Raw genomic sequence first — 15,814 nt, forward strand, 5'->3', positions numbered from 1 at the left:
ACAGACCGGATTAAAGAGAGCATTCTGGAACGGTGAACTCAGGAAAGACTGCTGGGCCTAACCTATGTAGGTGTGGCACTAATGAAGTGTCTTTGGTCCTTTATACTTTCAATTGACCATTTATCATTTTTTGCTTCTTTCCTTTCTTATTTTTCAACTATTTAGTGTGGCTATTTACACTGTATACTAGTTACACTTCATTTTGTAGTATCAATTTTTCAACGAATCCAAGCCAACTTTCAACTATGTAGTATGACTTAATCCATGTGTTGTACACTTGAATAACTATAAACTCCTGTTCCATCTTTTTTATTAACCAGTGCTTCAACTCACTTCACTAATAAATTTGCATATACACATGATATATTCATAAGCATCAACACTGAATACGTCACTGTTATTGTTCTGGACATACTAATGTCTTAGATCAGTTAAAAGCAAAGGTTATGTTAAATTTCCTTTTTCCATTTTCTTTAGGTATATTTTTATTTCTAACATTATTTTCCTTCAGTCTAGAAAAATTTTAACATTTTTTGCTGGAACAGTCTGCTGGCAATAAATTCAATTTTTATTTGCTGAGAAAGCATTTCTCCTTTAGTTTTAAAGAATCATTTCACCGAGTAAAAAACCACATACTGGAAATTTGTTGTTGTTGTCGTTTACCATTCTACTTTTCTTGCTCATTTTTTCTACAATGCTGGTTGTATAGTTCTTATATTTGCTTCTGTAAATTCAAGAGTTCTTTCCTCTCATGTTCTTGTAAGATTTTTCTGAGTTTCAATAGTTTTAAAATTATATAGATAGGTGATTATTAATATATGTGTGTGATTGTTTTTTGTTGTTTTATGTATATCCTGCTTATTGTTCTACAAGCTTCCTGGACATGTAGTTTGGTGTATGTCACCAGTCAGAGGAAATTCGCAGTCAGTATTGTTTCAAACAATTCTCTTGTACTTTCTTTATTTCTATTTCTAGCACTTTCATTGCATGTTAAACCTTCTGCAGTTCTCTCATAGCCCTGGATTCTGTTTTCTCCAATTTCCGAATTTCTTCCAAGACATTCTTCTGTGTGCTTTTACTCTATACTTTTGGATATTTCTCTTGAAATAACTCATAAGACTCTTTTCCTAAGCTATGTTCAGTTAACTAATACTCCCATTCAGTACATTTTTCATGTGTTAACATTTCTGTCTTTAACACTGTTTTTTCCAATGAATTCCACTGTTGTTTACATTGCTCATGTTCCTAAATGCTATCTTTTTGTTCATGAGATTCCTTAACACATTAATGAGAAGTTTTTAAAATTCTCATTCTGGTTCCAGCATTTTTTCCATCTCTAGTTCTGATGTTTCCTGTCTTTTGAAAGTGTTTTCTTCTTGTATGCTTATCTTTTTCTGCACTGGACAAGGTGAAGTTCACAGAAGGAACATTAAATAAAGTTTTGGTAATAAACGGAGATAGTGAAAGGAAATGTTCTTCAGTTTTGTTTCTCACCTCAATCAACTTCAAACTTACCAAATATTCCTCGTTTGTAACAGGATGGACAGAGAGGCAGCTGGCTATTTCCATTCTTCTACATGAAAGGTTAGCACTAGCTACAGTTGAATACTTGCCCTGCCACAGGTCATTTGGGCTCTAATGAAACTAGCAGCTCAGGTTCCAGGTAACAAATTTTGCCTGAAGGCAGGCCATTTTATGATGAAAGTGTTTTGATATATCCAAAATATTTTTTCCTTTGCCATCATGAAAGTTACAAGAGAATTTTTCTTCCATTTACCATGTAAACCTGGTCAATCTCTTGCAGGTGGTAACATAACTAAGTTCCCTGAATTTTCTTTTCAGACTTATCCATATCTGACTGCCAGTAGTTCATATTGTGGTTCAGATTTCCTTACCCAGCACTAACCCACCTGTCTCTCTCCAATTTTGAGAGCAGTGGTTTGCCTTGTGACCTCAGTTCTACTAAACTTAAGAGTTGATTTTTCAACTTGTTCAACTTTGAACTTATAACATAGCCTCTTACATGTATATCTATGCATGTATTGAAAGACTTTTTTTGAATAGTTGAGATAGGAGTTACACTAACATAAATTTGTAAAAAAACTAGTTTGGACTTATATATCAACAAGTTTCAGTAATACAAAAGAAATTATGATCTTATATAGTATCATTCCCTAATATATTCTTGTCTCAAAATGTATCTTTATGTGATCTTTATTAAATGAATGCCTAATATAGATGTGTAATTACTGTTTATGCATTTCAATTCACATTGGAATTAGGTACAAACTAAAAATAGATCCTGGCTCTTATATTTATATAGATACCTACTCTAGAATTATGTACTTGTATGTGTGATTTTTATGTAACAAAATTTTTTGTTCATTTGGAAATTCCTTGAATTCATTTTTGCAAATAATTTTGCTAGATATAAAATTATTTGTTGTTGAGCTGTTTTTATTCTCACCACTTAAAAAGCCTTCCCAACCCCCTCTACCTCCATACTTGCTGATGACAAATGTTGTTACTGAAATCCGTACTTGATGAGTCAGGTCACTTGCTCCCTCAGCATTTTTTGCCTTTCAACATTTTAATTATGGTGTGTATTTTTGTGACTGTTTTTAGCCTTTGCAGAATTTCACTAGGTTCATGGATCTATAGATTCATGTACTTCCCCAAATTGGGGAAGTTGAAATATTGTTCCTGTGTCCCTTACGGTACACTACCAGGTTCTGCTCATTTCTGTTTATTCTCTTTCCCCTCTAATGTTCACAAGTGAAAATTTCAATCTTTCTTGAAGTCCAGATTCTGCTCTTCTGTTAATGTAATCCTCTAATTATTGGGAATTTAGTTTTTTCATTTGTTATACTTTTGAAGTTCCAGAACTTTTACTTTCTTCTATAATTTATATCTTTATTGATATTGTCTATTGTCCTGGTTTTTTTAGTTCTTTCCTAATGATTTCCATTAGGACTCTTAGAATGTTTTTGAATTCTTAACAGTCTGTGACAAGTAAATTCAATGTCTCTGCTTCTGTAGAAAAAGTTTCATCTCTAAGTGGTCATAATTTTTACATATTTTGTATTTTTCTTTCTCATGACATTTCAAGTATTATGTGTAACTATAAGTCAGGACTTTTTAAAATCCTACACTCTGTAGTGGTTTATAGTGTTTAATGACTAGTGAGATATTTTTGTGAAATCTATATTGTCATGGGTGGTCTTCACAGCTCCTTTTCCATTAACTTATGTTCAGTTCCTTATTAGCAGATATCCAAGAGTGTGACAGAGAGATCTAGAAAAAGGAAACCTAAAGTATTCCAGCTTCTGCAAATTAGCTCTGCTAGAGTATTGCTTCAACATTTAGCCAGGCTGTTTATAACCTTGTCTTACTCTTCATTTGCAGATTGAGGTAAACACAGAAGTCATCTGGAAGTAAAAGCTTGATGGGGTTCTGAGGACTTTTCTTAATATGTGTCAAGCCCTGTGCATACATACTGCTTTACAAATTCCCTCAGGTTACACAGAAACGTTGCAATGCTTGATTTTCCCACAGAAATTCTCAGTAGATTTTCTTCCAGGGTTTTTAGTGGCCTAAGTTATGCCTCAACCACTAATCTATTCCCCAGGTGCCACAAGTCATTGACTTGTTCAACTCTCTTCCTATGTTTGCAAGTAATGTCCAACATTTTTATCCCTGATTTACTTGAGCTATGTGGAAAAAAAGGCAGTCACTTTGAGTCCTTCAGGCAGTTCTCAATCAATATATAAAAGAACCAAATCATTGAAAAGAATATCTCTGTTCCTTCTAGATTCAGGAATCAATGCACAACACTTGAAATACAGTACAGGCTTCCATCTTCAACTGTGAGTAAGCTGTGGTTGGGTTATTGAAAGTAAAAAAAAAAAAAAAAAAAAATACAGCCATATTTTCCCACCACTTTCTTTTTGAGACAGGGTCTGACTTTGTAATTCAAGCTGGACTTGAACTTGAGACCATCCTCATGCCTCAGCCTTCCCAGTACTGAGATTATAGATGTGTCCACAACATCAGGCTCCTGCCATTTTTAAATTGTGTTATAAATTAATCTGATGTTCATGTCATTACTATAAACCATCAACTGCTTTGCAGTTTTGTTAAGGTTGATTGTGGAGTTTCACTTTTTAAAAATGTGTCTGTGAAGGGGTCCTTGGAAATACTTTTGCAATGCTGCTCACATTTTCTTTCCACAGAATATTTGAACCCTTGTTGGACATTTTGCACAGGCTTGCAGTGTTAGTGAAGTGCCACAAAGTGCCACAATTGGTTCATGTATTGTTTCTCAGTACTGTAAAAGGGACGGGTCACGTATCGCTTTAAATGGAATTTTGTTGACTTGCTTTAGGAAGGTGTATGAGGTAAAGAATGCTATTTATTGTTCTACAAAAATGCCTCAAAGTATTTTTCAAATTTTGTATTTAGAAAAGAACAATATAGTGTCCCTGTCAAATAACTTGTAAAATTCTGTCAATTCTCTGGATTTCCCCTCATAACCTCCCAAAATACCTCTTGTTTAAAGCCATCATCATTGCTCTTCCTGGGTTGTTGCCTTCCTCTTCAATGTTCTCTGAACTTCCACAGTAGCACCAGAGAATTCTTTAAATATACAGTACATCTTGCTGTTTCCTCTATTAAATGCTTCAGCAGCTTCCTCTCACATTGTCTTGGGTTAGTTTCCATAAATGTAAACCCTAACTCAGGAATGGTATCTCAGTTGCTTACCAAGAAACAACTTGAAAGTGGGCACGTGCATGTCTGCAGAGAATGTGCTTTACAGTTCTTCCAGACATGGAGTAAGCTGGCTGTTTATCATTTTTGAATACTTCCGCAGGCAATTCATTTCCCATCCATCTTGCTGTGGGCAGCGTTAAGTGGGCCATTTGATATCAGATGTGGTGCTTGTTAGTATATCTGGGATGTTTACATTGAGAAATCATTGGGAAGAATGTGAACACTAACTCTGATACACAGGTGGGAACCTATGCTGTGTGTCCCTGAGAACAGGATCGATGTTTTCTTCACCTCCATGTTCCAAGTACATACCATTCCAATGAGGAATCCAAGTTTTACCCAACTGCCGGCCCAAAGTCTCTCTCTCTCCTATAGCCATTTAACATTAGCTATGTACCCTTCTACTTGCAACAGTGTATTTTCAAAAAACCACCGTCACTTGTACATGCATTATAAGTATTGGAAATTCCCTCAAGGATTTCCAGTTTGATGCCTGGACACAGTAGACCCAGCAGCATTAGAATGAGGTCCAGGAAGCCCACTGAGCAGATGCCACCATGTCTCTACATGAAACGGTGTTCATGATAAGTTCTTTGCAAGGTACCTCAAGGCCTCTTGTCCTCTGCTTATTCACAGCCCTCCTACAGGCAGCAGGGATGGGGGAACCAAATTGAGTTGATTACTTCTGACATCAGTTGTTAACATAATTTTGACGTTAAGCCTACCCCCAACTCTGGGATGGCTTTGCCTGTGTCCAGGTTCTGGCTTGAGAAGCCACGGGGAGCCTTTCAGCCCAAATCTGGCCTGGCTGGAGGCAGCCTGGGAAGGGACCTGTATTTCTCAAGCCCGAGCCCTCGGGGCCTGGGGGTGGGGCCCCAGCAGATGTCTGGATTTGGTAGCCAGGGCCTGGAGCCGGATGCTGAGACCGAGGCCTGCAACTCATTTCCCCATTAAACATTCTGAGAACATCTGCACCGGTTTCCAAGGCTTCTCCCTCACTAATTGCTTTGATTATTGTGTGAAGTTAAGAACTGGCACATTTCCGTGATGTTGTGATGAAGGTGAAAAGATCGCTCTTAATTAGATTAAAAACATTTTTTTCTTCCTGTGTAATTTTGCCTTGAAAATCAAGGCCACTTTTTTTGTTTTCTTCATCCAAAGACCTCCAGAAACTTTCCTCCCCACCTCTCCAGAGGTTTCTGGGGAACGTCCTGTGAGCTCAACTCTTGGAGAAGATAGCGCTTAACCCAGATTCCATTGTATATTAAAGTTTCCTGGGGCTGCTCTTGTTGCCTGGAACCTTCCCCTGAAACTGTCTTGGGAGACCTGGAAAGTGACTTCCAGCAGCATGGATATGCGAGTAGTTGGATTTAGTTTTGTGGGTAGCTGTGTTCCTTCCATTTCCTGGGCTCAGTCTGGGAGGAACCTGTCCTGCCTCTGTCGTCTGTTGTCTGTCGTCTGTCCTGCTAAACACCTCCACTATTCAGACTTCATTGCAGAGCCCACAAAAATATTTCCACTCATTCCAGGGTTTGTATGTGCTAATGCCTGTATCCTTATGGGGAAAGGAGGTACTTGGAGGACGATGGGTATCCATAAGCCTAAACTCCAGGATTATATAGTACCCAGCATCCCTACTAGGATTTCTCAGGATTCCACAGGTCTTTTTTGACTTTCATATCACTGTCATGCTCGAATCAAATCTATTCTGGATCAATCTTAACTAAATGTGAAATCCAACATGTTCCACAATTTGCTCCACACACCCACTTACACAGTGTGGAAAGGGGCTTCCTGAAGTTCTGGGGATTTGCATTACAACAGTAGAAAATCAACAACCAGCCTCAGGAAGCCCCTTTCCCAGAGCTCCCTGGCCACTGAAGGGTTGGGGCCCAGGCCTCAGGCCAACTTTTTTCCCACCAGCTTTTCCCAGCCTTTTGCCCCGTAAAGCCCAGGAAGGGCTGTCTGGAGGAGTTTAGCTCTTTTGTAACCTTGACCTTCCAGTCACATAGCAGCCTCACACGTCAACCTCAAGTTTGTCACACACATTCCTGAAGACTCTCTTGATAACAAATGATGGAGCCCCAACTCAAACTAGCTTAAGGACAAAAGCGACATTTTTTGGCTCACACATCTGGACCCAGCTGTTACAGACACAGCTGGACCCCGGGGCTGTGATGATCTTGCTCTCCTCCCCCTTCCACCCTGTTCATTCTTTTGTTCTCTCCCTCACTTTTTCTATGCACTGGACCCCTAACATAGCTATATCCTTAGGCAGACACTTTTGAATACAGAGAAGATGGCATTCAATTTCTATATACCAGGTCAGCAAACCCAGTGGAAAAAAAAAAGCCATCTCTTTCCTCAATTTTCTCAGTTCCTGCCATGTTTCTGAACCAGGCTGTTACTGCCCCCAAAAAACAGAATACACACCATACTCAGAATGCTAATGGTGTCCAAGCTGGGGTCCACTATACCCCCTTTAAAGTTGCCAGTAGGTACCTGAGCCTGGAACCCTAGAAACAGAAAGGGATAACCCCTTAAAGAAGCTTCGAGAAGCTGTTTCCAAAAGGCAGACTTGGCTTCTGGGCAGGCAAAAACAACAGGTGTCCACTCAAGCAAGGTATTTTCCTAAGCGGAACTGGGTGCCAGCTGTGAATATATATTTTCACTCCACTCCTCGCCTTGTTCCTGGCAGCTGTTGTGGGAATGGCTTTTACACTTTCTGTCCATGTCCCTTACTTCTCGCCTTTGCGAGGAGACACAGGTGGTGGCGGGGCTGCTCTGGCTCAGGGTCTGTGCATTGGGCACAGGCAGCTGGCATAGGCTGTGGGGCTTCAGCTCAGCAATGTCATGCAGGGCCTGGCCACAGCTGTCCAGATGCCCTAGGGAACAGTTCTCTTCACAGTGCCATATCCACAAAACTTTGGTGAATCCACAAAAAGCTGGGGGGGGGCAGTTCTTGAGAAAGCCAGAAAAGGGGTCACTCCTTGGGTAGGAAAGGAGTAGCTTCTGTTTATCCAGAGGGATGAGTTGGCTCCGCAGTCCTGCTTATGCCAGGCGCAGGAGGGAATTGGGGGGAGGCAGCATGCAAGTTTCCTATGCCCAGGTCAGGTACCTAGAAGACCCACAGTCATCCAGGGGAGGCAGCAATCATGGGAGCTGTGGAAAGTGTGGGTGGGAAGGAGGAAGGCTTGGATTACACCTGGGAGATCAAACAAGATTTTAGTCTGTCATGAGGACAGAGGCTGAGCAGCTAGGTCAAGGTACCAGGAAGAGCAAAGACACCAACAAAAGAGAGGAGAGGGCAGCGAGCAGTACAGTGAGCTGGACCCTTACCTGGCACTTATTTGCTGACCTACCTGGTCTAAGCAAAAAGGAGTGAGTGCTCCACGAAGACCAAGTTAGGCCATATGCTGTTGGAATGGAAATACATGGAGAATGTCAAAGCAGAAGAGTTTAAGGTTGCCCAGCTGCACGAACAACTTAAGCGAGGAGGCACATAGGACATTCATACATACATTCTGTTTACTCCAGGATGACATGTGGCAGGGCCACAGGTCTGAGAACAAGGAACAGGTAAGACTTTCACAAATAATTATTTTTCTGATTTGTGCAAGTATATCCTTCAAAATCAAAAACACAGACATGATAAGGAAGGAAATAAAAATCACCCAAAGTCCCTTCACCCAAGGACAAACACAGTTAATATTTTGATCTATTTCCTTCCAGTCTTTTTGCTGTGGTCATATGTTTTTAAAAAATGCAAATGACCGTACTGAGCAGGCCCACTGGCTGGAAAGGAAGATGCTGTGCTGAGTCTGGTTCCGGTTCTCTTGAGAGAGGGTGAGACTTGGCAGCTGGCGGGCCCAGCTGGGGCAGTCACCACGCCTGATGCTGCATGCACCATCCCAGACCTCCCATTTTCCTAGAAAACAAAATTGTTTTGTTCTGCCCTGAAAACTTAGGCCCAATTTCTGGCTTTGACAAAGCAAAGGCAGCCAAGGAATGAAAGCATCAAAAACTGGGACTGACTTGGAAAAGTGTGACTTCATTGTCACCAGGAAATAGTGGTTGTTCTCAGAGCCAGGCACTCTGGCTGGTTCAGCGGAGCGCACCTGGCATTGTTCCATTACCCTCGGCAAGGTCTTGGTGTCCAGATTAGCTGCCCTGTCATTCACCATGGCTTCTGCTTACTCTGCAGCTGGGCTATCTTTTCACTTCATTGTGATAGACCAACACGGGGCTCTTCAGAAGTAGCAGTGGACAGCAGGGCCTATTAGCACACAGCACTTGCCCTTGACTAGAAGGAGCAGCACCAGCACATCTAGGAGGAGTTGAGTCCCTGCCCCCATCTAACAATCTTCTAGAATTCTGCTCTGCCTATAACTACAGGTCATACTGAAGAGGAGGTAGCAGGCCTGGTCTTTTGTGTCCTTGTGGAGTAACAGGCACACCCAACAGTCTCCAACACACAGGCCTGACAGATAGCAGCCTCTCCTTTTGAGTTGGAAAAAAAGCCTGTGGAGCACCTCTCTCTGACCCTTGTTGCAGGGCCCCTCGTGCTATTCCTAGGATTAAACCAAAGAGCACGCATTCCTCTCTGGCAGGTGCAAACCCCACCCGCTCTGAGCAGCCAACTGATGTACACATTTTAATTTCCCAAAACACTAGCGCAGGGCTTTCTCAGGGGTCAAGTGGCTCAGCCTTGGCCCGCGGGCTTTGGAGATGGCACTTATCATCCTGGGTGTTTGTAAAGCAGGCCCCTCTCGCAGCCGCTCCTTCATTCTGTATACAAGTGATGCAGACACTGAAATATGTATTTGTGTTCTTTTTCTTATTTTCCAAAAGAACATTTGAATCCTGGATGAAGTTTTAGCTCTTTTACTTGACAACTGTATAATATAACCCAGGGTATTTGAATCTCAGCCCCGAGCCTCTAAAATGGGGGCGATAAAATGTTCACACCAGGTTCCAGACCTGTGGGCCTCTGAATGTGCACACATTCCTCAAGGCTTACCAGTCCTTGCCTGGTCTCTCCAAGCATGTCATGGGCACAGAGCCCTTCACTCAGAGCCCTTCTCCTGGCTGCAGCTAAGTAATGTCTGTGCAGTTTCCTGCTGGAAGTCTGCCACTGGCCCCCATGGACCATGAGCTCCTGAGTTTATTTACATTTCCTTGATTGCTAGTCAGGCACAACACCTTTCCACATGCTCATCAGCCTTTTGGATTCCACTTTTAGGATGTGCTGTTTGTCTCTTGCTCTTAATTTGGTTCCTTATATATTTTTTTTTTTATTGACTCATAGCAGTTCTTTATATTGTGTAGGTGTTACTCTTTTGTGCCTGTATTTTCACTCTTTAAAATGTAACTTGATAATTAAGTTTTAACTCCAATGCAATCAAATTAATGAGTTTTTCCCTTATGGTTATTACTCTTGGTTTTAAAAAATTCTTCCTAATCCGAGTATTATGAAGATACTCTGTATTCAATCACATAGGCTTTATTGTTTTATTTTTTATAACTGGTCTTCGATCGCCTGGAATGCCAAGGAATTTTTGGTGTGTGATGTGAGGAAATGAATGGTCCAATTTAATGTTTTTCCCACAAAAAAAAAAAAAAATTCCTTATTCCATTTTTGGGGGGCCCAGCCCTAGCTCAGTTCTTTAAGTGGCTGCTTCCACAATGCTGGCAGCCTCAGTTTGCTGTAGTTCGATCCCCACAACACTCCAGCCATGCAAAAGTGCCCTGAAGGCATTCAAGGACCAAAACACAAAAAAAAAAAAAAAAATCCTTTTTCCAATTTAATGTTTTCCCATGCACATATGTAGTAGCTCTTATTGAAAAGTCCATTCTCTCCAGTGATATATAGTGACCCCAGAAACCTTGCAAGAGTCCACGTGTGGGGACTATCTCCTGATTCTCAGTGATGTCCAACAAGCCTGTTCATCCTCCTTGCACCAGCACCACATTCATGATTATTGCTTTGGAAGAAGCACTGGTGTTTGGTAAAACAAGTTCTCTGCTCTGTTCTTGCATATCACCAATTGCTGGCCTTTTACTCTTCCAAATGAATTTTGGAATCAGCTAGTGAACACCTCCACGCACAAGCCTTGGGATTCTTTTTTCAGTATTGAATCTTCTTGTCAGTGGAATGAAGGCATACTTCTCCATTCGTTTGTCTTCTTCAATGTCTCTGATTGAGGCTTTATACTTTTCTCCATAGTTCTTACTTATCTTTAAATACCTGAGATACTTTTGGGCTCACCAGCTTCACGCAGTGTTAGCATCTTACATAACCTTGATATATTGACCAGGACTAGGAAATTAACATTAATACAACCCTATTAAGCAACAGTTATTTCCTCAGTTTAACTACTAATGTACTTTTTTGATCCAGGATCCAGATCCATCGTTAACTTTATTTATGGTAGCAGATCTTAATCTTCTCTGATCTGTGACAGCTACTCAGTCTTATTTTTATGAGGCTGACACTTGTAAAGAATGCTGGTCAGTTATCAGTGTTGGCTCAGTTTGGGTTTGTCTGAATTTTCCCAGGATTATACTAAGGTTATGGGTTTGGAGAGGCAGGATGTTTTTCTCATTGTATCTCAGCCATGTGGTTAAGGTGGCAGGGGCCAGGTTCCTCCATTGTATGTGAGCTATTTTTCACTCTCTATAGTTTAGTCTTTAGAAGCAAGTCATTTAACTCCAGCCCGTACTGAAAGGGTGGTAAGTTCGGCTCTGCATCTTGCGTAAGGGTATCAAGATTATATGAACATGTATTGAAACCCCTGCAGCAATGAAAACATTTCACGTGAGTTACTTTAAAGTTCTTCCTCAAAGTTTCACCTACTAAATTCAGTATTCATTCATAGATCTTTCCTGCAGCAAATATTACTGTGGCGTATTTCTTTTGTATTCAGTCTTTGAACACTTACTATTTGGAGTTAAGGAGTATGTTGTGCTCCTTGTGGACTAAGGAGTATCTTTCTTATAATCAAAGTCCATTCTTATTTTGTTCAACTTAGTCTAGCTTTGTTCACTGTTTGGTATTTGTCCATTTGACAAGCCCCATCATTCTCTTATGTTTATTTTTGTGTTTCCTTCCTTTCCAGCACTAAACAATACTTCGGATCCATTTTATATTTTCCTGGTGTTAAGGCTTAGAAATCACCCATTTGTTCAGAGTCTTCGTTTTTTTATATTAGAGAACTTAGCAGTCGTGGTATTTAGTAGACAGGAGGTGGACACTTGTTATACTCATAGCTCTGAGGGTATCAGTGTCTACCTTCTCTCAATGTATGCTGTTAATAAATATATATTCTGAGTTTACAATGCTGAGTTTACACTGATGTTTCTGATTACAAAGAACATCCTTGTTCTCCTGGTCCCAGCCCTGGCCTCTATTCTGTAGTACATTTATTTACTGATAGAACCCTGATGTACAGGAAGTACCCTTGTATAAAACACTTAAAGTGTATAGTGCTTTCTGGTTGATTCTTCATTCATATATATGAAAATTCACTTGGAGAGTTACGTTATGTGGGCTTTGACAGTTATCTTAAGTATTACATCCACCACTGCAATATCAAGAAGTTTCTTTTGGAGTCCTCCTGCCCCACACTGCTAGCAGCCATGAATCTGTGTGCTAAAATGTCCTGTAATTTGAACCTATATTGCAAATATTGTTGCCTTTGGTTTCTATATATATTTTTTTCTTTTTTCTATGTATTTAGTACAGGGTCTCACTTGCACAGATCAAACTCGTAGTGATCTTCCTGTTTTCAGCCTCCCAAACACTGGGATTACAGGTGTACGCCACCACACCCAGTCTCAACTGTGGGCCAGCATAGCACGCCTGGAATCAAACCTCAGTCCATGTGTCTTGCCTAAGCAGGCGCTTTAATCTGCTGACCTATCTGGCTGGCCCTTTTGCATTTGGTTTCTTTCATTGCTTAGCAAGATGCACTTGAGTTTCACCCAGGTTGCCACATGACTCATTAGTTCACTTCTTTGTATTGCTTGGTGGTATTTCACTGCATGAATGGAACAAATGCAACATGGTTGGTTTGTTCACCTGCCAAAGGACATCTTGGTTATTTCTAGTTTTCAACTATTGTAAGTGAAGTTGCTACATACACTTATGCACAAATAGAAATGTTCAGATGGGGTAAATATCTGAGAAAGGGATTAAGAAACTGCCAAAGTGTTTTCCAAAGTGGCTGTGTCATTTTGCATTGCTACCAACATGTGAGACAGTTCTAGAGAGCTCTGCAACCTTATACTGTTAGGGTTTGATTTTTCGAAATTTCGCTGTTCTTACAAGGTTATAGTGGTAGCGCATTGTGGATTTCACTTGTATACTTCTCCAGTGATTGTTGTTGTTGGCTGAGTACCTTTGCATATGCTCATTTGCAATGCATTTTTTTAAAAATGGACTATTTGCTTTATTATTGTAAAATTACAAGCATTGGGGCTGGTGAGATGGCTCAGTGGTCTAGAGAGCCTACTTGGAACAAGCTTGGCAAAGCACAGGGACCGCGGTTCAATCCCCCAGCACCACATGCCAGCCAGCCCCGCCCCCTGGTGGGCTGAGCTGGCCACACACACACACACACACACACACACATAAATAAATAAAATTTAAAAAAATAAAAAAGAAAAAAAATAAAATTACAAGCATTATTTACCTATTCTAGATATAGTCAGTGATTCAGAAAGTGAGTGAAAATGTTTTCTCCAAATCTGTGGTTTGTCCTTTCATTCCATGAAAGTCTGTCACATAGCAAATGTTTTTAATTGTGATGAAGTACAATTTGTTGATTCTTTCTCTTTCAGTTAAGCTGTTGCTATCGTATTTAGAATCTCTCTGTCAAATCCAAGGTTCTAATGATCCTCTGTTTTCTTCAAAAGTTTTATGGATTTACATTTGACTTTAGTTTTTTTAGCAAAATTATATATATTACCTTTCAAATTTTTATTTTATTGTGGGCTATATCTCAAATTAGACAACAATGTTAAATGCAATTTACACATATATATACACATATATTCACACATTTATATAAGTAATAAATTTAAGAGACAGTTGTATTACTTAGATGTGGAAAAATCTTCCTTTTTCATAAAGCAAAGATGTATCACTGTAAAAGAAAAAAACATTTTCTATGATAAAAATATAATTAAGGTTAAAAGATCAAAGGTGGACTTAGATAGTTTCACCTTATATAACAAAAGTTTATTATCTCTAATTTATAAAACTTTCTTAAAAAGCAACAAGGAAAATTAGCAACAGATAAATAAAAAAGCAGTTCTCCAAAAGGAAAGCCAAATATCCACCAAACTCACCAAAGACATTTAGTACAAGTAAAAATGAGACAGACTTCAGTTTTTGCCTGTGTTTGGCAAGACCTACAAAGGGTGCTGACAGTCAGTTTGGGCATGGGGACTTGGGGGAGGGGCGTCAGCTGCTATAACTTACTAGAAAAGCAATCACAACATGTATTAAAAACAAAGATACACCCTCTTGCCTTGTTCCAGTACATCAACTTTTATAAATAAAGATGGGTATTCTTTGCATCATTGCTGAAGAAGTGGCTTAGAACTCAAAGAGCCTGAATTTCCATACAGTACACAGTGGATGAATTTATTATGTGGCAGTACCAAGCAGTGAACTGTTGTGGAACTGTTAAAATGGTCATCAGCTCCATCTGGCCATACTTAGAGGGAGGCATGAGTGTGTTGCACAGTAACAGGAGCAAACTGATAAAACCAGAGCTGTCCTGCATGTTTGAAAGGCAATTCATGCCTAGCTTGTGTATTCTCATGAGCACAGTGGGGCAGGAGCTAGGGATTCTGCTAGAGGTTAACAGTAATGACACTGAAAAAGGAGGGCTATTGTGAATCAGTCATTCCACTTCTTGGGAGTACTGAATTCTTTTGCAGTGCTTCACATGATAGAGTAAGCTAAGAATTACTAAGTTGAGGGTGAATAAAAAATGGGTCAATCCTCTGAGGTCCTGTGTCAATTGCCCAGGAATATGAGTTGTAGGGATGATTCTTCTACCTCCCTAGGGGTATAGGTAGTGGACAGGGCATCATGGCCAAGTAAAGGGGTAGCCCTGTGACTTGTAGGTACAGGGTTCTACTGCCGTGGCCCACAGCCCTACCATTTTATAACTGCATTTGCAGTGGAAGCCAGTGTCTCAACCAGATCTGTGGCTATTATCCATGTTTCATTCTTGACCCAAAAGTCAGATAGGAAGCTGGAGAGAGATCAGAACAAGAGGTAGGATGAGTCCTGGACTCCTGAGTTCAACCCCAGGTAGTTACCATTCTTGGACACTGAGATCTCTGGTACTTGGAACCATCTTAAACATTCCCCTGCCTCATGTCACACCAATGCCCAGGATGAAGTTTCTGGGTACCATCTCTACTTCCCACTCGAGTCTCATAGTTCACAGGTCTCTCTCACAGCAGAGGTGGGGGTGGACATCTGTGCCCAGTTCTGAGGCCCCTTTATCATCCAGCCCCAAGTGGAGGTCTAATGTGCTGTCATCCACCCTCTCTACAGTGAGGAAGAGCCCCACACTGCTGGAAGTAAGCCCAGCCCACTTCCTGAGAACCAACAGCTTCGCTGAGGACCTGGACTTAGAAGGGGAGACACTGCTGGCCCCCATCACCCACGTGTCACAGTGAGTGCCCCTCGCTCACAGAGGCTGGGCTGGAGGGGCATGGGGCTCAGAGGGGACAGTTTGGCACAGGGCTAAGGTAGGTTTGTTTTTGTGCTAGGATGCTGTCTACTCACCTAGCACTCAGCACCCACTGCCTGCCTTCAGGAACCCAGAGCCACCAGAGGCCAGGTCTGGCCCTAGTGCCAGGCACCGGGCAGAAGGGCACTTCCCGTGGAGTCTGGAAACATGATCCCCTGTTTTGACTTATGGAAAAACCAGACTGATCATTTTCTACTTGTTTTCATGCTTTGAGAGTCTGAGATTGTTTTTCTCTCCCCTTGTCCCCTCCCCCAGCCCCAGAAAGAGTC

General features: G+C 40.9%; 1 protein-coding gene across 3 annotated transcripts in view; it reads left to right on the plus strand.

Annotated features, from left to right (window-relative positions):
- Positions 1 to 15,814, plus strand: part of Kcnq1 (potassium voltage-gated channel subfamily Q member 1) — a 339,994-nt gene that overhangs the window by 146,495 nt on the left and 177,685 nt on the right. For all 3 annotated transcript variants that reach the window (XM_004627089.2, XM_023710529.1, XM_023710528.1), the window contains exon 11: positions 15,347 to 15,467. In XM_004627089.2, coding sequence (XP_004627146.1) covers positions 15,347 to 15,467 — 121 coding nt within the window. The remainder of the gene's footprint in view (positions 1 to 15,346; positions 15,468 to 15,814) is intronic.

This window comes from Octodon degus, unplaced genomic scaffold (assembly GCF_000260255.1).
Source record: "Octodon degus isolate 3935 unplaced genomic scaffold, OctDeg1.0 scaffold00018, whole genome shotgun sequence".
Lineage (NCBI taxonomy): Eukaryota > Metazoa > Chordata > Mammalia > Rodentia > Octodontidae > Octodon > Octodon degus.